Genomic DNA, 23,929 nt, shown 5'->3' with positions numbered 1-23,929 from the left:
GGAAGCAAAACTGATTGTGAATCAGTTTCACCTGCTGCTGTGCAAATGGAACTGACAACAGGTGGAAATGAGAGGCAATTAGCTAAGACAACCCCTATCCTCATCCTTTCTGGCTGACTTTCTGGTCACATTTGCATTTTGCCAGTGTCCTCACCACGAGAGGTAGTAGCACGAGGCAGTGTCTGCAACCCACACAAGTCGCTCAGGCAGTGCAGCTCATCTGGGATGACACACCAATCGATGCACGTTGTTGTGGCAAGAAGGTTCGCTGTGTCTCCCAGCACTGCGTCAAGAGCATGGAGGAGTTACCAGGAGACGTGGAGGGGGCCGTAGAAGGACAACAACCCAGCAGCAAGAGGAGGAGCACTGCCAGAGCCCTAGAAAATGACCTCCAGCAGGCCATTATTGTGCATGTTTCTGCTCAAACTGTCAGAAAACAGACTCGATGAGGGCGGTATGAGGGCCGGACGTCCACAAGTGGGTCCCAACACCCTGCAACCCCGATTGGCATTTGCTAGGATTGGCAGATTCACCGTTGGCGCCCTGTGGTCTTCACGTAAGTCACAAGAGGCACATTTTGAACAAGCAAAACCATACTGTAGACAGTTCCTATACTGCAGATGTGTTTTAGAGGTGTAGTAGATGGTGCCCTGCATGTTTTTTTTATGTTTCCCTGCTCCAACACACCTGATTCAAACGCTCCAGCACAGCCTGGTAACGACCCGTTTATCTGAATCAGGTGTGTTGGAGCGAGGAAACTTGTAAAACATGCAGGGCACCAGGTCCCCACGACCCAGAGCATGGGTGATCTGATAAATACAGCCTCATTGGAGCAGTTCATAGTCATGGCCACTAGGTGGTGCGCTTAGCTTTGACTCTATTCAGGCTTGTGTCGAGGAAATCACCCAAACTGTTGCATTTTATTGTTCACACACACAGAAGCATTTATGATTGACATTTAAAGCCATATTTCCTGGTCATTGTGAAGGTTATAGCTCAGGTGTGTTCACAGAACATGTGTGCAGCTACTGTATGTACTTAAAGACCACCTGCTGTGTGCCTGTGTGCTCTTCATGTACTATTGGCACTCAACACTGTATGTACATTATGCATTACACCTGCATTATGTTTTATATCAACTATACCCAGAAATCTGGTGTACATTATGTAGTTATGTGTGTATTGTGTGCACTTAAAGACCAACTAAGTGCTGGTTACTTCTTTCCTATATAGTTAACACTATGCACAGAGGTGACCCTAGACTCTGGAAAGCCCCAGGCAAAGAGGCTAATTGGGGCCCCTTCACCATCTCCACAATCCTCATCACCTGCACCTACACCTTAAGGCCTCATAAAAATACAATCATTGCTGATCAAATGTTTGTTTTTGAACATGAATAAATAAATACTATACACACTTAAAAACATCAAATATTCGCTATGCCACACAAAAATTGCATAAAATCGCCCCACATTCAAACGAGTCTCTATTTAATTATCTCTTTAAAAAAAAAGGAAAAGTTAATTTAATTAAAAAAACACTCATTATAAAACTTATAAAACGGCTGCACATGATGAAGGGAATCTTCTGTCTCTATGTTTTTGTCCTGGCTGATCACTGATAAGTTCTAAACTATGTTGTGATGCACAGCCATCATACGAATCCTCACTAATCACACTGTTAGATATCAGTAAATCATACTGTTGCACCACAGATTATTTTTTTATGGACTCGTGTTTGTGTGGTTTGACATTATTTATTAGTCATTTGCACTTTGTCGAGTACAATGAGAGTACAGTGACCTCAGTGGACTGTGGGTGTCTGGCAGAGCCAACAAAAGGCTGCGTGCTTTCATAGGCTCCTCCAACAGCTGTCCAAGTGAGACAGCGCAGCAGAGCGCAGGCTGGAGGGAGGGAAGGCGGGGAGGAGGGAGGAGGAGGAGGGGGGGAGAGAGAGAGATGGGTTCAAGCCCGACAGCGGTGAGTTGAGCAGCCGCAGCCTGCAGCTGATGCCGCTTCACTGTAGATAACCAGAGAATCTGCGGAGATTTGGTCGAGCATTAAGTGGACACATACTGAGCCTCCTTTTGTCGGGACAGTGGGGGAGAAACGAAACATAACGGGGAGGCTCCATGTCTTTACAAGAACTCCCGGGCTCGTTTGGAGTCATGTTCCCTGCGTTCTCTCTGCCCATGAAAGCGGAGCGCAGTAGAAATAAGGAGCGGCTGGAGGCCAGTCTGGCCGGCCTGTGTGAGCTGGAGCTGCTGAAGCAGAGGCAGGAATGCAGGGTGCTGAGCGCTCTCTGCCTCGGGGACGTTCCTCTCTCTGGGCGTCCGCCTTGGGGAGCGCTACGATCGGCCCGCTGCGCGCTGGACGCACCGAGCAGCAACGCATCGGATGAAAATGGCTTCAGGCTCCAGAATGTGAGTTGTATCTCTGGTTCTGTCTGTTGATTCTTCTTTTGTGACAAAGTTTTTTAATTATACAAAAATAATCCCACTTCGAAGTTTTTGATGCAAATGGACACTTAAGTGAAAGTTACTGTGCGTCGTGCGCCACGGAACCAGTTTCCAAAACTTTGCACATGAATGAGTCAGTGTTTGACAACAAACTCCACTTAGTTTACAAGGTGTTCAAGTTGTTGTTGTCAGCAGAACGATGACAGTGTCAGCACTTATTTCTATACATTTACTGAAGGATGGTATGCAAACATTTCCCTGGAAAAATGGACATCCATGTTTATCCACCACAGATTGCTTCCAACTGTTTGTGTCCTACAGAGTCAATATCATCAGCAGTTGTTTCTATTTTCCAGGAGAAAGTATAAAGTAACCAATTCCATAGCACTTACACTACTTAATGTCCATGGCAGATGATGATGGATATGAAAGACAAGCCTCAGGGTATGAGCCAAGCATTTAGCATTTAATGTCATTTCAAGATATGGTTCATACTGAAGGCTTATCTGCAATTTGAGACACTGGATTCCTACAAGCCTGGATCCACTCTCAGCAGTTTTTTTAAATAAAAAAATAATACTAATTTATATCACATTGGATATCCATATACTTGATTTCAGTCCCATGTAACAAAACCAGATGATAGAAACAGACCATAGGAACAATATTAGTCATCAGTGTTTGAAAGACGTAAGCAGATGTGGTATTATCCAGGAGGACGGTGAGTCTGCAGTCTGTCAGCTCTGTGCAGTGGTGGTGAGACTATTGTTTCCCTGGGAAAGGATGCAGCAGAAACACAGATTAACCTCCCACCACCACCATCACCACCGCCCCGTTTTTTTTTTTCTGCTACAGCTATGATTCCTGTCTGCATCTGTTTATTCACTGAGATCAACATTTTTGCGACTTGAAAAAGAGGAAAAACCCTTTGCAGTCCGTCCAAGAACATGTCCACATTTTTAAATGAATAGCCGCCTTCATCTTGTCCTTGTTGTCTTAACTGAAGAGTTTCCTTCTTAGTGGAACTTAACGGGAACAGATCAGAAAGCTGTATGATGCCTCAGCATCGGTGGATCTCTTCCAAAAGTTTTAGTGTTTTTGTATAAAGTTCCCTGACAACACCCAGACAAAGAGCTGGAGCTGATTTATTTGTAGATAATGGCCAAGAGTTGAGCTTGGACCCGTGACCAATGGAATAAAGTGATTACGGAGGAACAATCCTTAGCACAGCGGCGTATTTATGAAATAAACGTCAGGTTAAATAACAAACATCAAGCTGACAAAGCTTTGTTTGCTTTGGACAAGAGTGAATGTGAATTCAGTTCACCTTCCATCAGACAACCGTTTGTCCTCTGTAAATACGAACACAGATTCCACAGATGGGTTCCTGTGATGTCGAGAGTCACCGCCATCCATTTTACAATTCTGTTTGACGTTTTTGACGAAAAGCAGTTTTGACAGGTTGGTGTGAGGACAGTAAGCAGACAGGCGGTCTAGTTGGTTAAAACTGAGATTAACATGTTGACACTTGTTTGTTTAATCCGTATAAACAGCAGTGTCACAGCAGTGTCAAGTTGTGGTTGTGGGAACGGGGATGTTTGTTGAAACTCACAGCTCACTGCGTAATTAGTACGACGTCAATCAAAAACATGACACCATCAAATTTCACCCACCTCTGGTTACACAGTGGTAACACTGTGGGATGCACGATGACGGTGTCGGCAGATATCGGCTTTAACCCTGTAACACCGATGCGTATCATCTGCGACACCTTTGGGCGATCGCTCTTTACATGACCGTAATCGAAAACATTCCAACGGTTTTCGAAAGCTGACATTTTGAGGCTTAGGTGTTATAGAGTTAAAATGTATTATCAGATATAAATCGACATCTGTTCATATGACTAATGACTACAACAGTAGGCTAAATAGGCCGCAACCTCTACAACTACTATTTACTTTACGTTTATTTGTTTCGCTCAATGAAGAAAATGTATATCTACATTTGCTGCGACACAAAGTATGAAAAAATATTATGCTAATGTCATGACAGAAGAGACTAAACGACCTCTGCAGTAGGGTGCATTGTGCATCCCTAGTTTGAAATACTGACAATGGCAATGATTACTGACCTTTCCCCAAGTCATGATCAAACACTTATGGCAAAGAAATGTAGTTGAAATGTTGATATTTATTTATTAAACACTATTGTGTCTAAAGACATTACAATTCAACACATTATATTGAAGTTTAACGAAGAAAAACTATTGTTTTTTTAATGTAAAATACACATATTCTTCTTTGTAAAAACAAAGTACAGTTAGATAGTAGTTATTACATAAAAAAAAACCAGCACAGTTCCTGGATCACTTATAATAGTCTCTTAAGAACATTTTTGATGAGATCTGACCTTTATGAGGTCTCCATGAGTACAGGTAAACACCGTGCATCGTCTGCTGGATCATTTGTCCCTTTGTTGATATTGAATACATTTGCTTTCCACACCACTCAGCACTTTGGAGACCAAAGGAAACGGTCAGTCATAAAAGCTTTATCGGACTCAGGTTGATTGTTGATATTTAGGGCCGGTTCTTCTCCGCTACGCATGTACAGTACGTGTGTTTATATGTGTGTGGAAGTAAGTGAAGCTACAAAGAGGAAACGGATCCAGGCACAGAAAGAATGTGTCTGTGTGTGTGAGGGAGAGAGACAGAGAGACAGAGAAGCAGAGTAGGTGTATTTAATCCTCAGCAGGAGCTGCTGACAGCCATGTGACAGCCGACAGCAGCTGGAGAAGCAGCACAACCTTCACTGTGGCCTCATGCATGTCCAGGGACTAATCAGAGGGTCCATTGAAATGTTGACTCAAAACATGTGGTGCATGTGTATGTGTGTGTGTTTGTGTAGGCCAATTGAAAAGTAACAAAATTAGTCACGTAAAAAAGACAAAATTACTGAAAAATGTTGTCGTTGTAGTGATGAGAAATCACATTCATTCAACAGAAAAAAGGCTCCTAATATGAATACTTCTTTCAGTGGAAGATTTAAATTTGAATTTAAATGACAGAAATACATATTTTTGGATGAATAACAGGATCTGTATGATCTCATATGATGTCATCATTTACTGTCATGAAAATCTATTTCTATAGATATTCATTTGCGATTCAGACCATACACAGACGCATATTCAGAGTAGACACATGTACGTAAGTGTTTTAGAGGAGTTACATGCTGGTCATTGGTCACTGGTGAAGTTGTGATAGCAGAAGTGATAAGACAGACGAGTGGTGCTTCTGTAAACAGCGGAGCAGCTGATACAACACGACGAGGAAAGTAAGCAGAAACACTCTCCCCTCCTCTCGACAGCTGCCGCCGCCGCTGACTTCTGACTTGTCCTTGAGCAAGGCAGTGATTCCACCAACTTCTGCGGTGCCAAACACTGGGTGCGTGTTCACATTTTGGTCAGGCGGTGTGTGTTTGTTTGCATTTCCAACATCCAAGTCCCCTGCGGACTGGAGCAGCCATGTTGCCAAGCACGACACTGAACTAAAGGCTCTCATTTACCTTTGCTATGATGAATATATATGAGTCAGTCTGAAACAGGACTTACAGACCCCTGCGATGGCTGAGTCCACGTCATTGTCAAGGGTTAAGGAGAATTCCCAGCGTATTATTCAGACACATTTTTTCATCGAGTACAGTTTATCTCCAAATCCATGGCTAGAGTGAACTACGTAGAACATCTTTCGTAACACGGATCAACAGAAAGTAAATCTCGGAGTCAGCAAGTCTAAAACACAACTGCAGCAACAGAAATACAGCGCAGTTTAATTCGTGTTCCTAATTCAAGGAAAATACATTAAGCCCTACTATGTGTTCAAGGTCTGGCTTTAATCAACGCAGAGCACAAATGGCCACGATCTCCCCAGAACACCGGATGCGATTTCCTGTGGCAATCAATCGAGGGATCAACTTATTTCAGTAGACAGAGGAAGAAACAATCCCTTAAACGGCTCCATCTGACTCTGATAAACAATCAGCTGAGAGACACAGGCTCCTGCGCAGTGTTATAGACTGATACCAGGAGAGCAGGCATACACAGTCCTCACACACACACACACACACACACACGTACACTAGTTGTTTGAATTCCTTTAAAGCCCCTATATGTGCTGCACTAGATTCAAATGCTTTTGGCATTAAAACAGCCAAAACCTCAAGCGCACCCATGGATGTCTTATATTTATATATATTTATATATATATATATATATATATATATATATATATATATATATATATATACATATATATTTATTATTGTCCTATAAGCGAGTGTCTTCTGGTCTTGTAATACCACGGAGTAGTACATGTGGAACATGCCACACACAGTTGAACAGAGGGGGAACTATATTTGAAGCAGTAGTTATAGTTTATTCACTGCTGGTTTAAACAAAGCTGTGCATTTTTATTATGTGAGAAAAAAACCTGCGCAGAATTTGATCCTTCACTCACTCCAGAGTCAACACGACACCACACCGCAACCGAGTGGTGTGAGCTACGTCGTTTGACTCAAACAGATACACTGAGCGAGACCGAGGTGGATATTTAATCGGTGGTTGGTCTGGGAGGACACGCTGTGGGTCAGCGTTTTTGTGTCTGTGTGTTGTCAACTGAGCCGATTCCGGGCCCCACAGACAGAGCTCAGAGGAGATTTGGTAGAGGTATGCACAAACTGAATAGGAAGGGATGAGGGACGGCGGGATGTGGGAAGGAATGAGATAGGAGGATGACGGGATGAGAGGACGGAGGAAAAGGTGGGCGGAGAAAACTGGGCCAGAGTGTGATGGGTTGACCAGGAACAGACACAGGCAGGCTGGACAGTTTTTCCCTGAACTTGGGTTAATTAGTTAGTTACTAACTGTGGTACTTTGGCAACATCTCCCCATCCCGTCGGGCAGGGGAGTCAGCCGGTTCAAGGGTTGCCAGGTCATGGCTCGGATGACTATGCTTGGCGACGACTTCTTCTGTTGTCAAACAATTTTTTCTGCTTGGTGGGCGGGGCTTATACTCCACCTACAGTTTGTGTATGCAGGGCTCCATTTTGGTCGCCACATTTCCCACGCCCGCCAGTTGGACGAGGATTCAGTGTTGGGCTCTTCCCTCTTAGCTCGCCACTACTGAGGGAATCCTGGTTAGTTTCTTTTCCTCCGCTTAGTAGTTATGCTACCACCACTGGGGGGCCAGGCGTAACACGGGTAGCGCAGAGACCCTAGAGTCAGCCACACCCGGCTCATTCGGGGCCCGACGGTTTGTGTAAGTGGTCGGGGGGGGGGGGGACCAATGCAAAAAGTTAGTCTGGAGCCCTGGTATGCACTGTCGACGAACACCCAACACACTCTTTGCGTGCGGTTCCAAAATCTGGGCGTTGTGTGTTGATGAAGTCGTGTCAAGCGCACATACCAGGGCCTTAACTGACTTCAAATGGTTGAGTGCAAAAGTGAGATAGAAATGCAGATTGGAGAGACAGGCCATATCATTTGTTATTTTTCAACTGTGATATTTTATCACATGGAGAAAAAAAGGAAAACCAGCCTCATATATCGACCGTAGGCTGCACTGACTACACTGTTAAAGATCGGCACCAGCCCTGGAAAACCAAATATTGATTAAACCCCTAGAATGTAACTCTAGCATCATTTTATTTTGTTAATGTTTACTTGTTGGCTGAGTCTTGAGCCTTCAGCTCAGTGTTTACCGTCTCACTATACCAACCGAGGAGTTTGGATCATCTGCAGCCAGAGCCGATCAGATAACACTAATGGGAATCACCACAAATATCAACTGGCAGCGAAATGTCTTCGTCAGCGTTTGTTTATAAACAGAGAACTTTTGGGATATTTTAATTACAACCAGTAGCACAGTAATAAGATGCTCGCTACAGCCATGAAACGACTCATTTTGCTTTCAGTAATAAAGCTTGACATAAAAACGTTTTTGCGATATAATGTTTATTCTCAACCACACAAACATCAATAAAACCCATAGAGTATTCTGTTGCTGAGGAATCATTTGTCTGTTTAAAAACTCTGTCGCTGCTCAGTCGGCTACTGTTTATTTTTACTCCTTTGAAACATTAATCCCATTTAGTGTTTCCTGTGCCCCTCAGTTGTTTTCCTTCTCCTCTTCGTCTCTTGCTGCTGGAACCCTGTCTTTTGAGTGAAATTATAGAACTTTTCCCATCCTGATCTTTATCTCTACATCGTGCACCTCTTTCATCACCTATGTGCTGCTGCTGAGACGATAAAAGCACCAAGATTTTGGGGGGTTTTGGACACAAACAACCACGATAAAGACACAGATTCAACAGTTTTGTGAGAACTGCTGACTCACTGTCCTCTTGGTTTAATATTTGCAAACCACTCTGTGCCCACAGAGCTTTAGGTATCATCAAACATCCCTCTCATCCCTCCCACAACTTCACCTCCCTCACGTTTTCCATCAAAAGGTACAGGAGCAGCTACTCTAGGGCAGAACAGCTTCTTCACCACACAAATCAGGCTCCTAAATCTTAAAATAGAAACTGCATGACACAAATTAAATATTTAGTTAGTTACTTACTACATATTAAGTAGTTTAATACAACTTTCAGTTATACTGCCTCTAATTATTACATCCATTTACACATAGGTATGTTGGATGTGGGAGAAAGTCACACATATGCAAGCCTCAAGCAAGTCTGAAGTCTTAACCTTCAAGTCTCAAGCAAGTCTGAAGTCTTAACCTTCAGGTCTCAAGCAAGTCTGAAGTCTTAACCTTCAAGTCTCAAGCAAGTCTGAAGTCTTAACCTTCTGAAGTCTTAACCTTCAGGTCTCAAGCAAGTCTGAAGTCATAACCTTCTGAAGTCTTAACCTTCTGAAGTTTTAACCTTCAAGTCTCAAGCAACTCTGAAGTCTTAACCTTCAGGTCTCAAGCAACTCTGAAGTCTTAACCTTCAAGTCTCAAGCAAGTCTGAAGTCTTAACCTTCAAGAACTTCGAAAGAACTGCTAAAGTTTGTAACAGAAACACTATTTGTCACGTTTTACTTATCTTAACCAACTTTTTACCCACCAAGACATTAACTAGCATTGGGATTTTCAGTGTTGAACTTAAGTCAGACTTGAGTCAAGCCACGTGACTCAAGTCCCCTACCTAGTGATCTACAATTATTTTTCATTCTTCTCTTGTGTTTGCCACTGTTGTCGTAAATGGACGTGCATAAGCATGACTAAAAAAGGAAAGATAAAATTGAAATGCTTTAAACGTAACATCACAGTACAAAAATGTTTTGTCGAAATCAGTCCATTGCTGTCCGACACATTCCTGTGAAAACAGAGAGCGAGTGTTGGTGGAGAGGTCGCTCTGTTAAGCGGTCATACTTTTAGGTGTTAGTCACAAATACCAGTGTAATTACATTCTTTCAGCTTGCTGTGAATTTCATGCGGAGGTTCCTCGTTGTTGCATGAGCGTGGAGCCGGATTGATTCATGCGAAATCATACTTTGTGAAGGGAGGTCGAATATTTTTGCAGACTCTATACATAAACTGGCTTCCTTCCTGAGAGTGACTTATAGCCGAAGTCTACTAGACTATACACAGTGTTAATTGTCTGTGACGCAGTCTTTAAAGTTTGACCCCTGCAGAACCACTTACACTCCAGCTGTTAGTTTTACAACTCAAGGCTTCAGTCGTGCTGGAAGGTGTGCACGCGCACATGCATGCATGAGTGTGTGCACATGGGCAACTGTCAGTGCATGTAAAGCATGAGGGTTATGTGTGTGTGTGTGTGTGTGTGTGTGAGAGAGAGGAGAGAAGGCAGCCATTGAGTCAGTGTGGTCTAGCTGCTCAAACCCACACACAGCTCCTTTTATGCAGCGCATGCCTATATGAGTCCTGCTTAATTTTATACACATACACACATACTGTATCTCATGGTGAAGAGGAGTGGTGGAAAAAAAAGCAAACTGTTTCATCAGAATTATTGGAATCTTATCTGTGAAATCTGGTCATGATAAGACATGATGTTAACCAGAGCCGCAAATGTTTTACGATGATGATCCTGGATTTGCTCCTTAATGATGAAAATCCCCTCGAGTCAAACTCCAAGGGTTTCTTCAGTAATCTGGACTTGATGCTTGAGTTGGAGTCAAACTGTCCACTGCTCAGGAGACAAAACAATAAATTGCTCAATGTTTTCCCAGGAAAACGAGATTTCAGGTAGTGAGCTTTCGAGCTAACTTAATTCGATCACTTACAGTGTGGGTGGTTAAAAAACAAACACAAAATCCATAATGTCGCCTGCTGATTTGCCTTTCTTTTTTGGTGGCACGATGTCTGCAAAAGAGAACACAAGTAGGCATGGACAAAATGACATGTGTGTTAAGAAGTGCGGGCCAGAGAGAGAGAAAGGGAAAGACAAAAAGATGTGCCTGTGTGCTTCAGCGATTTTTCTGCTCGGCTGTGATGCATTCATCGATGCTCGTAAAATCCTACACATTGCCCTGTCTCTAATATAGAGAGGGACAATCTGGCTTTGTCCAAATATTGGTGGGGACATGTCCCCAGCGTCCATACGCAAACCTGCACCCTTGGTTGGAGTAGACCTTCAGTTCTTGTAATTTAATTTCCACTCTCTTCTGCAGAATTCCTGTCATTTGCACATTTTTATTTCACTTTGCTTCCATTTTTTTCCCCCCAAGAAAAACATACTGATTGGCTCTACTTTTTCCTCCACCCGCTCACCATCATTGACTATGGGAGGGGTGCAGCCAGTATCTTGCACCTTTGTCCTCAGATGACTGTCTAGATTTATCTCGTTCTGATCTTTTCATCCATATTTCTATAATGATACTGAGGTCACGATCGCAAGATTAGATAAGCTGTTCCAATTGCTCACTTTCGTTCCAATCATTAATTGTATAAAAACGCCTATGTGGTCATTGGTTGTAATTAAACCGTGTTGTGGGTGGAGACCTGACTTGATGAAGCACATGTTTGAAAATGCTCAGCTGCTGCTGCTGCTGCTGCATGGATTGAATTAACAGTTGGCAGTGAGAGAAGTGAGAGACCTGCATCTAGAAAATAGCCAATGCGGGCTTGTGGCTTTTCAACACAGGCTCTGACAAGTTCGACTTTAAACAACTTTTGCTGCGATTGCACTTCTTCTAAAATAGGAAACAGTCTTCGTGAGAGTGTTGAAACATGACTGCATCTAATATCCCGTGAAGCATTTTTTGAATATCTCACCACACTTAACTACAAAGTACAGAAAACGTTTTACTTTTTGTGTGTGTGTGTGTGTATATATATATATATATATATATATATATATATAGCGAGAGAGAGCAAGAACACTATAATTCCCCTTAACATGTACAATATAATCTCATAATCTCACAGTCCTCCATCTTGATTCTGGCAAACAGCTTCTCCTCTGGTTTCAGAGGTGTGTGGAAAATTGGACTGGATGTGAAGTTTGGGGCAGCTTCTCAGCAGCCGCTGCTATTTTACTGAAACTTTCCAGCTCGTATCCATTTTCTCAAGTGGAGAGGCACATGTGAGTGAGTAAGTGAGGGAGGGGGAAAAGCCCAATTTCAAAACGTTAGTCCACATTCGTACGACCCACTTCAGCAGAGATTATGTGCTCGGTTGGAAGCAACTACAAGTATGCTGCACATGACTAAATAAGGAATCTCTATTCTGATTTATTTGTTTAAAAAAAAAAAATCACTAAAGCAAATATTCAAAGGAACATATGTACTTGTTTTTCTCTCATGTCTTAATCTGTATAGGCCTAATTTTGCCCTATAACTTTTTGTTTCATAGGATGTATCTTGTTGTGGAATTGGATTTCCTCCCCTGGGACCTTATATCGTAATAGCTATTTATGGAAAAACATTTAAAGGCAATTTTTTTTAATCGCATTCACATTGTTGGCATCTAAATGGCCCTGATTTGTACACTAGTTTTCTGCATGGCCGATTCATGGAAAACATAAGTACTACAGATGTTTCCCTACTGAGTATGTAACCTTCACTTTATGGTCTTTTTTTTTTTTTATATATATCTGCTGCAGTATTACTCCGGGGCTTCCTGCCGTGCATCCTTTTCTAACAAATAGTAGCTGGAGGCGCACGGCAGAATTCCTGCAGTAAGGCAGGTTTTTGGAATCAGGTGTCCTAAATGTGAAACATGTGGGTTTGGTTAAACATGTGACAGCGACTTCTATAGTAATCAGATGACCAGCTGCCATGTCCCTGGGGTCCGTTTTAATGTTCTGTGCCATGGTTAACACGGAGTGTTTTTGTTTTAGGAGGAGTGAATTTGTTTTGAATTCCTGCATTAAACACAGTGTTATGAATACCAGCAGTTCTGGTCAGTAATGTGGATTTTCTCTCTTGTCCTCTTTGCCTCGTGGAGCCTCTGCTCTCTGCTCTTTAGACAGCTTCTCACACATGATTCAAATGTAACGGTGAGCTCGTCAGCAAGCTCTGCAGAAGCCTGATAACGAGCTGTTCATCTGAGTCAGGTGTGTTGGAGCAGGGCGACATCTAAAACAGGGCAGTGTTCCCCGAGGTCCAGGGTTTGGAAGCACTGTCCTACATACCAGAGTCTGTTCCCATCCTTTAGCTCACATCTTGGTGATGCACACTCACTACGAGGGTGTTATTGTTCCAGTGTTTTGATACTAAGTGCATGTGGTCATAACTGTCTGTGAATGTGAAGGTTATTGCTCTCTGTGACTCCACATCTCACTGTGGGAGATCAACGGGGAGTCGGTACGTGCACTTCAAACAAAAGTGCATTTAAGGGTCCTCACGTATTGTCCTGTTACTTGTTGGGTTATAATCAGGACATTTATGTTGTAATATCAGTGGTAAAGTTCAGGGTTTCTGAAGTGTGATTGTATCAGGTACTTAAACCATCGTCAGCGTCATGCGTGTACTCAATCAACAACAGGAATACCGTACACAATCAAAGCCACCTTTAGGGAAGGCTATTTTAAGAATTCTCTCCTCTATCTCACCGGTTTGTCTGTGATTTTACATCATGGCACCCAGGAGTTGTTGATCCACTGCTGCCTCCTTCAGTGAGTTTAAATTTGCTATTTTGTGGCCTTGGTGTTTGTTACCCAGGCAACACAAACTTACCAAATGAGGCAGCAATAAAATAGCAACTCCTCTAAGGCTCCATCAGTTTAAAATGCTTACTTTCTCTGAGGAATTTGGTACGGAAGAGTGAGCGGTGGGCATAGCAACACAATCTTTGTAAAATCTTATATGTAAAATGATGCAAAATACCTGAACTGTCCCTTTAGTAATGGTAATTAATGAGCTTGATATCAATGGACCACAAATCTAAAGGGATTATTGTGACACATAGCCAGTTCCAGCATGGCGCGACTAGCACCTGGTACCTGGTACTTTTGTATGTACCTGGAGTAAACTGGTAGAGTCAACTGATTCTAATGATTCAGTACATCCGGAAAACCACTGCTTTACAAGCCAATAGTCACTAGTTTGTGTGTATAGAACAAAGTCACGACAGTGTCAAAACCATATTGGTGTTGAGTCGTGCCGTGCTGAGACGAGGCAAGCCGTGCTGGAGCTGTATAGTGGAAAAGCGTCAATACACTCACTTCAACAGTTCTGCTGTGAATAATAAATACAACAGGCTTATAACAAATCCCCATTTATCAGGGCTGTTATTCGGGACTTCAGTGACTAATCAGAATCAGATGAAAATTTGGAGCAAAACTGATATTTGTTCAAATATTTTGTATAGTAAGTGACATTTACTTAAAATAAGATATAAAATCACTTACGAGGGCCAGGCTCTGGAAGTGAAAATGGCTGCTCACAAAGACATTTGTGGTGAAGTGCTGAAGGGTGAAGTAGTGGAATGATTATCGGAAATGAAGGGACATCGGAGCACAAACACGTGTCTCTTATGTCCTCTTGAGAGAGAGAGAGAGAGAGCGCATTCCCTTATAAGTACAAACAGTTGACTTGTGCTCTCTCTCTGTGTGTATTTCAGAGCAGTCTCCAGGCTTCTTCTCCCACGGGTGTTAGGTCATCTTTGGAACAGCAGGTGGCGGAGCTGAAGGTGAACACTGAGGTCAGATCAACAGAACCGCCCACGGATCTGGAGAGCAAGAGATTCAGCTCAGGTAAAACCATCAGCGCTGAAAGTCCCACTGCAGAGCACATGCAACGCGAGGGTGGACACGGTATTCACTCATTTTACGTCATAAAAGCCTTCACATTTTCTATTTTGTGACTGTTTTCTTTTGCTGAATCTGGATTGTGTGTTGCATGTTTTCCTTGTGTGCTCTGGTTTCCTCCCTCAGTCCAAACACATGAAGATTTGGGATGAAGTTGACGGGACAATCTAAATTAACTATAGGTGTGAATGTGAGACTATATGGTTGTTTGTGTCCGTATGTTGACCCCAAAGAGGATAAAGCTATTAAAAATAAATGAATTTCTGTGTTAAGAATCTAATAATTCACTATTTGTATTCTCTGTCCTTAACCCTAATCTGGGGAGAGGAAAAGGGAACGAAGAAACTTAAAACCTCAAGAAAAGCATGTAGCACATGAACATGGAGTGAAGCATAAATTGATACAACAATATTTAGGTTAATACTGTTAAAGGACAGCAGGGGGTCCTCCACCATGTCCTCTTTGTTAATGACACCACAATGAAACAGTTAAGACAGAAATTGCAAATTATTTGCAGACAAAAATACTGCAACCTAACTTTTAAAATAAGTAAACGTAATATGAAGCTCATGCGCCTTATTCTTCTGTGCTGTTTCTACAGCTTGGCTGCAGTCAAACTGCGGTAATTCAATTGAATGGATGCGATTTAGGAATGACTCTTAAGTGCAAAAGCAAAGCCATCTGGTCAAAAGGAACTGCCCAGAGCTCAGATCCAGCACTGTGTGCATCTGAAGAATAGGCTTCAAAACATTGTTGCAGATATGTGTCCTCCTTTCCAAATCGTGCCATCGTGGTTTGCATTTCATGATGCATAGTTTTCTAAAATGTGGATGTCACTTTGTAATTATGGGGGTAGTGCATTAGTTTTAGATGACTTTTATTTTTAGCATGTTGGCTGCAACATAAGCTAATGAAGCATCTGTTCCGAATGCCTTCTGAATGCATTGTGGTGCAGTGCATGACTCAGAGTCATTATTAAGACCAAGGCTTCTTCCACGGCGCTGTAGACTCTGAGGTCATTAATGATGCAGTTTAGTGTCTGGCAAACAAACACACATCTATTACACGTCCTAGTTTTGGCGAAGCGTCTTCCATCACATCTAAGCTCATACTTGAAATTAATAAAACAACTGAGATTGAAGTGGGATTTGAAATGACAAGCCGGTGACCTCAGAGGCATTAATCTCATTGTGCTGGTTACACAAACATATAACTACACTGGAGTCTAGTGAGACCACAACTGGATTTAAACATGTGTTTGATGACAGTGAGAGAAAAGGATTTACTGTCGTGTGACTGCATTTTGCTTATAATAGATATTGTACAGCCTGCACAAATTAAAGTTGCATTCATCAAACGGATTGGTTGTGACTTTTCAGCTGTGCTCTTTTACCATTTCACTCCGAATCCCGTAAACACTGTAGCTTTGTATGTTTTTCATACAAAACTTCACTTGTTTATTGGTGTGTTTGCGTAATTTCAGCAGTATTATTTTAAATGCACTGAACTATTGAGTTGTGGTTGTGATCTCAGTTTGTATAATGAGGTATACATTATCAGTTCTGTGTTCTGTGTATTATAAAACAGATATATGCAGCACTGTTTGCTACAGGGTTTGTGCGCAACGGTTTGTACCTAATTAATAATACATATTTAACAGCCCTGAGCGACAAGATTAGTGATGACAACAAAAGTAATACTGATCATCATCATTGTCTTTTCTCTTTTTGTCAGGAGAGGTCCTTGTGAGCTGCCAACATCGATCTCCTGAACCAAACTACCTGCGTTCCCTCTCCGCCACTGTGGGGACAGGGGAGACAGAGATAAGAGAATCGTGGCAATCGGACACAACGAGACAAGCTATGGTTACCGATGCCTTTGGGGAGGTGAGGGACGTGGAGCTCGGTCAAGAATATCAACAACAAACTCAAAAAGTAGAGACTTATCTGTTCGGATTGATCCAACGCCGAGCTTTACCGCCACGCCCCACCAAGCCCCGCACCAGCCTGGCTCACGATGCCCGAGCTGTCACTGTGGCGAGACAGAGTAGTTTATGCCGCAAGGAGGACCAACATTCACCACCAAAGCAGGTGTCCACTCAGCTGAGCTCCTCTCCACCCGTGTGTCCAGACAGGACTGCTCCACAGGCTTGCCACAAACCAGATCAGGAGCGTTATCTGGGGATAGAGTTTAACGAAGATCCTCCACCCCCGTACCACCACATTCAAAGTGTCCATCATCAGACAGGGTTTTATCACAAGCCCAGACAGGCCTCGGGGGTTAGCACCTCCCGTTCAGCCTCCCCAGACTATCCATCCTGTGGTGTGCAACAAACCCAGCAAGACTCCAGCAATAGTGAGAATGATTCACCACAACATTTCCACAACTACCATCCCCACCCAGCTCAGTCAAAGCCTCAGCATCCCACCGCTCCTCATGAACAGCTGGTAAACGCGGAATATATTCCAGCCCAGCCTTGCCATGCCTCCACCAGAGCTTATGCCCACCAACACTCCAACCCCCACAAGGGATCTGGCGCGCCCAAACCCAACAGAAGTGCGTTTCCGCCAGAAAGAGGCAATAATCACGAAGAGCAGCAGCCAACCGCGCCTCAGATCCAACCCTCCAGATGCCGAGGGGGTCCAAAGAAGTGTCGTATGAATGAAGAGAGGAGTAGTGCCAGTAGGAAGCCGGGGAAGAAGGCATGTCGCTCTCAGTCAGAAAACAGTCTGCAAAGGGTTCCAGAGCGCAAGTACAACACAGTCGAGAGAGATGGTGGAGGAAGTGGAAGCGGAGGGAGGGGAAGCCGCAGTAGTCAGTCCAAGAGCAAGAAACAACAGCCGGGGAGTGGTAGCTACCGGCGCTGGCAGTCCTCCCTCGAGCTGAGCCAAGATGAAGCTGAGCAGCAACCCACGCAGGCACCTGTTCAAGGCTCCTCAGCTTCAAACCAAAGGGACCAAAGGCGCACGCGGAAATCCCGTTCCACGCAGCCGTCGTACGCTTACCCGCACCGCAGCCAAAATCACCACCATCACCACTCTCACCATCATCAGCATATGGAGTACCACTTAGAGAGGGATCAAGTGCCACTGTGTAAGCCCAGTGTAGACTACCATCATCAAGGCCAGGGCGAGTCCGAGTCGAGCATGAGCGAGGCTGACTCTCCAGATTCCAGCTCCACGTCCAGTGACTCAGATGAGAGCGGCGGTCTGGTCTGGCCCCAACAACTGCCCCCTCAACTGTCCCTCCCATCACCTCCTGCTCCACCTGGAGCTCCTCTTCAGCCCAAAGCTTTTGTCAAGATTAAGGCCTCGCACGCCCTTAAGAAGAAGATCCTACGCTTCCGCACCGGATCGCTGAAAGTTATGACCACTGTATAAAGTGGAATAATGGCCAAATTGAAGAAACAAACTGTGAATATGAAACAAACAAATAAGATGTTGACACGGCAGTGCTATGGTGGCATATCAGCACATTGTTATAACAATATCAGCCATCAAAGATTTGTAGTCAAACTGTTCTATCTTTTAGATAAGTTAAGTTTAATCGTTTAAGTTAATCTTCTGCGTTGCTAAAAGGTTAGCCCGCTCTAATTTGCTCACATTGACTCCAAAATATCTATTCACATGCTGCAATTAGATAATCAGATTGCTAACAAGACTGACAGCTCACGGACAATCGTTCCTAGTCGGCAAATGATTGGCAGTTGCAAAGTGTGAACTATTCAAGGTCACGACGTGAAAATGCGCCAAAGATCACAGACAGTGATACGACGGTTAGAAGTTCAGTGGTTCAGTGGTCTGTGTTTTGCGCTTCTTGTGTCATAAAGTGCTAACGTGTCGCCTTCATCTCCAGTTACACTACATGTTTCAAAGTATTAGCCGAGGATAAAAGCAGGATTGTCACACCAGAGAGCTTAAGAGCGCTCCGCTGTTTAAAATTAGCCGCCGAAAACATAACAAAGTGAAACCATTTGTTATTACAGCTGACAACATCAGAGCACGGACACACTGTGACGGCAGTGAGGGAATGTTATAAAGCGTTATAAAGCCTTGCCAAAAACTTTACGTGGGAGTTGGGTGACAGGATGTGAGAGCCGTGGAGATGGACAAAGAGAATATTGGACAGTTGGAGATGTTCACCTCAACGGTAAAGCAACTGCCATGAAGTTTCCTTGCCAAACCATGTGAATAGAGTGGTAAAATCTAAGAAAGTAAACATTTTTGCTAAAGGTCTTGACATGTTGAGGATATGGACAACAGAGTTCACCTCGTAGTTTTGCTTAATAGTCTTATTTTAGTTATTTATTTTAAATTTTGCTGATTTTGCTTTTCAACGTTGTGTTAAGCAGAATCAATTCTGAGGTTGTCACACACAACAGAACGTGTTATTAACCATGCAGCCACTAAAACTCGCCAACAGTATTCTTATAGAGTTGAAGCAGACTCAAGCTTCAAGCTTTGATAGAGCTTTCACAGCAGCCCAGTGAACTATATTAACCTGGTAAACAGACCAGCACACACACACACACACACACTCAAAGTGTTTATGATTTCCATAAGACAGAAATGCAATATATGCAAACGACGATAGAGGCTGGATAAAGTGAAGACTGGGGAGACTTGTTTTTGCCCCATTCAATAACAACCCTGGGCGGTGATCCTCAGCTCTGAACTCAGCTCTAGAAAAAAAAAAAAATCAATCCACGTTTTCTTCATCACAACATTCCAATGAAAGGGAAGGTGTGTTTGTTTTGGGGGAAAAAAGGCTGGCGAGCATCTAAAATAGGTGTTGCCAAAGAGCTGCACAACACCTGATGCTAAATCTGAGGATGGCGGTGTTAGCTTAGAGGTTTTGGTGAGTGTGGCCGCAGTCGCACCCTTAGACAGTTTCAAGGTCTATATCTCTGCCATTCACTGCGCTGCGTTTCTATTTTGCAAAGCGCACGGTCTGAATTCTGCAAACTTTCCAAACTTTCACAAGTTGAACTCTAAAACTCGCAATTTCTACATGGAAAATTGTGTCAGGACATCCAAAATGTCAGAGCGCGAAGAAATTCGAAGGCGGTGAATACGACGCAGGTGTGTTCAAATGAGCTGTAACTCTGTTTGAACGCAGGGTCCAGTGGTTGTGATGGTACAGCTGAGGCTCAGTAACGACACACAAAGACGGCGTGTGTGACATCACTGATATCTCTACTTAAGTACTATATAAGGTATTAAATACAGTAATATTTGTTTTTTCTGGCACCTTGTCAGGCTGAATGTTGAGTATTGGACTTTAAAATAACAAAGTGTCTTCTTTTTGCGCCGATGACACGCAGGACATGACGTGACAGGTCTGCACTACTAATACATTTTGTTCCTGTCTGCAGAGGAAAGAATGATACACTTCTCTACAGGACAAGTGTACTTCGTGCTTAAAGTTCTGGAATAAATCCCAGTGTGTTCTACTGAAATCTTACATTTTTAATCAATCATACAGTCATGTAGCAGTGTGTTTTGTTGAACTCTCTTGGCAGCGCATTACGAGACCCGTTGGATTCATGTTTGAATTCTTTGTCGATCAACTTACCCTGCATGTTTAAAAAATAATCACTGGGATGTCAAAGAAGGATCCTTTGTGTCTTAGTCCACCCCATGCTGCTTGTTTTCCTCCCTCCTGTTCTTATATGCGCTCTCTTCTCTCTCTTCAACATATGCTCATTGGAAACACATTGTTGAAACTGCGATGTTTGCCTGCAATGCAACATGTTTTTCTCATCAGACTTCAGCTGTTCAATATTTTATGGGCGGATGCAAATGTACGATTGCGACTTCAGACGATAAAAGGGAGGAGATGTGAAGGAGAGGATTGTTAGTGAGCGTACAAAGTGCCTGCAAATTTGCGGTTGAGATAAATCTCGCTGGATGAAGAATTGACGTTCAACCTAAAGGAGTATTCGTCGTGTACCGTTGCAGCAGACGCAAACCAGTGGCTTGCTTTACAACAATCTTGAAGGATTTTATATAAAATGTCGCGTTCTTTTTCTTCTGTGTTGATGTTAATAGGGCACTTGCAGACTAATACATTTTTGTATTTGACAGTATTATCATGTTGACATGCACAAGCCAACTCACTATCTGCTTATATTTGTATGAAATTGCTGTATAATATGTGTTTCAAAAATTAAAAAAACAAAAAAACCTTACCTTTACCCCCCCAAAAAAGGAAAACGTAGTGTTTCTTTAACATGTAACATCAGGCAGTCGTGTCATCAGTGGTTCAAAAAGGTGTCACCAGCCAAGTGTCAACAAATGGCCGGCCCATGTAAATGTCCTCAGGCAGACCACACACCGTGACCCAGGTAGAGAAAACACTCAAGACACACTCGGGTACACAGAGAGTGGTGTGAGAGGGGGGGCGGGCGACACACAGAGGAGAGGTGGGGGGGGGGGGGTCGAGTGGAACAAGAGCTTTGGCTTGTTTAAGAGAACTGATCTCTTAAGTGTAACCAGTAACAGTTCCTGGTCATCTGGAGTTCATGACTCATTTACTTCTTTCACAGGGTGGAACCTGGTTTTAATCTACTAAGACTAATATTTACGACTACAACTAACGATGGTTTATTACTTTTACTTCTATTTATAATTGTGAAGGACTGGGAGATATACGTCAAATTTTTCCCAAGACCATGGAGTTTCAAATAAGTCGATACCAATAATTGTCTTGATAAAACGAGAGATTGAGTTAATTGTAGTTTTAAACTTCTCAATAGACAGAAAACAGCAAGTCTCAAACTGCTTTATCACTATTTTCCTTATATTTGCTCATTTATTTACTTCTACAACCACCACTTCTGCGTCATAATTGCTTTATAATACTTCCTGGTCTCACAAACCCACTCTGTAATGAGACTAAAGTGTTTGATGCTTGCTGAAATTGTTCCATATGTGCAATGTAAACAGTTTGTATGTAAGTGATGCAGTCCTCGTGTGCTGGAGGGAAACACTGTCACTCAGAGGTGCAGAGGGTCGTAACAGAGTCAAGAGGAAACGTCGTGGCGTCCCGGCACAAAAAAACAGAACTTTCCTGACCCTAATTACATGAATTTTGTGCTTACACCACATTCATAACTAAGTAGGACCACAGTAATGCCCATGTCAATAATCTTTATTACTGTCAAGTAATGAAGTCATGGAGTCTTGGCTCAGAAAAGCATGATCACGCACAAATCACACAATACAATGTGATCCAGACAGGATGGATAACGCTATTATTTTTGTGCTACAACTACTGGTACTACTACAACTACTACAACGGCGACAGCTACCGAGTCTATTACTGGAGTGATAATACCAGTGCTACTAATAATACTATTACTATTACACTAATGGCGTTATAAATCTGCCACTAAAGGACTACTACCAATAAAAATATTTTCCTGTCTGTAAAAGTAATTGAGCTCATATACTAACATCGCCCCACACATATACTCTATAACCTTACCTCATAAGAGGTCCACTGAGACATGTGTGTGTGCGTGTGTGTGTGTGTGTGTGTGTGTCCATGTGCACGCAGGAGCCTGCGAGGGGATTTCAATGGGCTTGGCTGTTTTTATGACATTAGGATACAGTTCCAGCTGCCTCATTTCATTAAAGTGGAAGAGAGGGATGGAGTGGAAGAGGGGGACAAGAATCAAAAGAGGTACAACGGGTGCTCCAGAGGGAAAGCGACGAAACCTCTCACTTCTGCAACATTCGAAGCTCTTTATCGTCTCATCTGTCTCGGCATTACCAACATTTTCACAGCCGCCATCCCTTTCACTCTCTCTCTCCCTCGTATATGTGCTTCCCTTCCATCCTTCATCCCTCCATCTGCAAGTGGTTAGAAGAAACATGCTCCCTTCAGGGCCAGGAACCTGGAGTATTTCCTGCTTTGCCAGAGAGTCGGGGGTTGGGGGTGGGGGGGAAGGCATGATCGGAGGAGGAGGAGGAGGAGGAGGAACAGAGAGAGGCACTGAGCCTGAGGAGGAAACCCACACTGAGAGAGAGAGAGAAAAACAGAGAGACAGTGAGAGACGGAGAGAGGGAGAGCGAGGGGGGAAGAGGAGGAGGTTGCATGAAGGCCTCGTGCACAAACATCTGGCTTTGATTAGGCGGACAGAGAGGGTGATGGTGAGAGAGGAGACAGAGGGGCTTTTATTTTTGGCACTTTTGGAGATACATTGTGAGTGACCTATTTTCCCTGAACCCATCCCCTCTTCTTTTTTTTTTGATTTTTCAATACTTCATCTCAGTTCATGCTCATGTCACATCTCGGAAACACATTTTTGGCTTCAGACAAGGCAGCAGAACTGTAGTTCGTGGTGTAGCCCACTTACTTCTTCATCATTTAAGTTTTTATTTTTCTCTCTTTCTCTCACTCTGCTCCAGTCAACACTGTTTCATTGTATACGCACACCAAAAAATATGCACAAGAAACACACACACACTGAATGCTGCCTATAATGTCTGATATGTCCAGTCCATCACTGTATAGTTTGTCTATAACTCCAAAAATAAAGGATGGGTTTCATGCAATTTTCAGGGTAATAATGGAAATAATTACATTTTAATGCAAGAACAGCTTTCCAATTACCAGCCTGATTGTTATTTTGTTTTTTACATCCCTATACGTCACCCATGCATGACTTGTGACATCACAGATGAGCCAGACACAAAATGACGGCAGCACAAGGCTTCTATTCTTTCTTTAAATCAATTATTTAGATTATGTGATTGATGCACGATGAATGCGTGTCGTAGCTTTGCGCTGGAAATGGCAGATTTCCAGCAAAATGAGAGTATATGAAGATTATAATTAACTTCTTTCACATAATGTTTTCACATTTGACCCAGGAGTGAATGCCAATCAAGCACATTCCCAATGGTGAAAAACATGTTTAATCAGTGGATTTAACAGTTGAGGTTTTATTTTAATTTTCTTTTAATCAGTGGGAACGGACGATATCTGAGCGCTTTCTCTCTACTTACGTCATGTCTTTTTGACTGTGCCTCCGCAGTAAAATGGACCATTTACTTTGTTGGTGCGGTACTTTATTACAACTCATCATTACATTTGGCAACCTCTAGTGACCATAAGAAGGAAGTCCAATGACGCAGTTTCGAGACTGACAAAGTCCACATTGTGATGTGGTCGCGCACGGCGGCTGAGCGGCCATGAAACT

General features: G+C 43.0%; 1 protein-coding gene across 1 annotated transcript; it reads left to right on the top strand.

Annotated features, from left to right (window-relative positions):
- The first annotated feature begins 1,941 nt into the window (after window positions 1-1,941).
- On the top strand, window positions 1,942-19,967 carry LOC131458658 (dapper homolog 1-like). The gene is made up of 3 exons (XM_058627858.1): window positions 1,942-2,422; window positions 14,535-14,667; window positions 16,456-19,967. The coding sequence occupies exons 1-3, from the start codon at window positions 2,132-2,134 to the stop codon at window positions 18,099-18,101; spliced, it is 2,070 nt and encodes a 689-aa protein (XP_058483841.1). The 5' UTR covers window positions 1,942-2,131; the 3' UTR covers window positions 18,102-19,967.
- Window positions 19,968-23,929: the final 3,962 nt, after the last annotated feature.

The sequence above is a fragment of the Solea solea genome, chromosome 4, assembly GCF_958295425.1.
Source record: "Solea solea chromosome 4, fSolSol10.1, whole genome shotgun sequence".
Lineage (NCBI taxonomy): Eukaryota > Metazoa > Chordata > Actinopteri > Pleuronectiformes > Soleidae > Solea > Solea solea.
The sequence above is the reverse complement of the archived record's forward strand: the minus strand, read 5'-3'. Positions and strand labels throughout refer to the sequence as shown.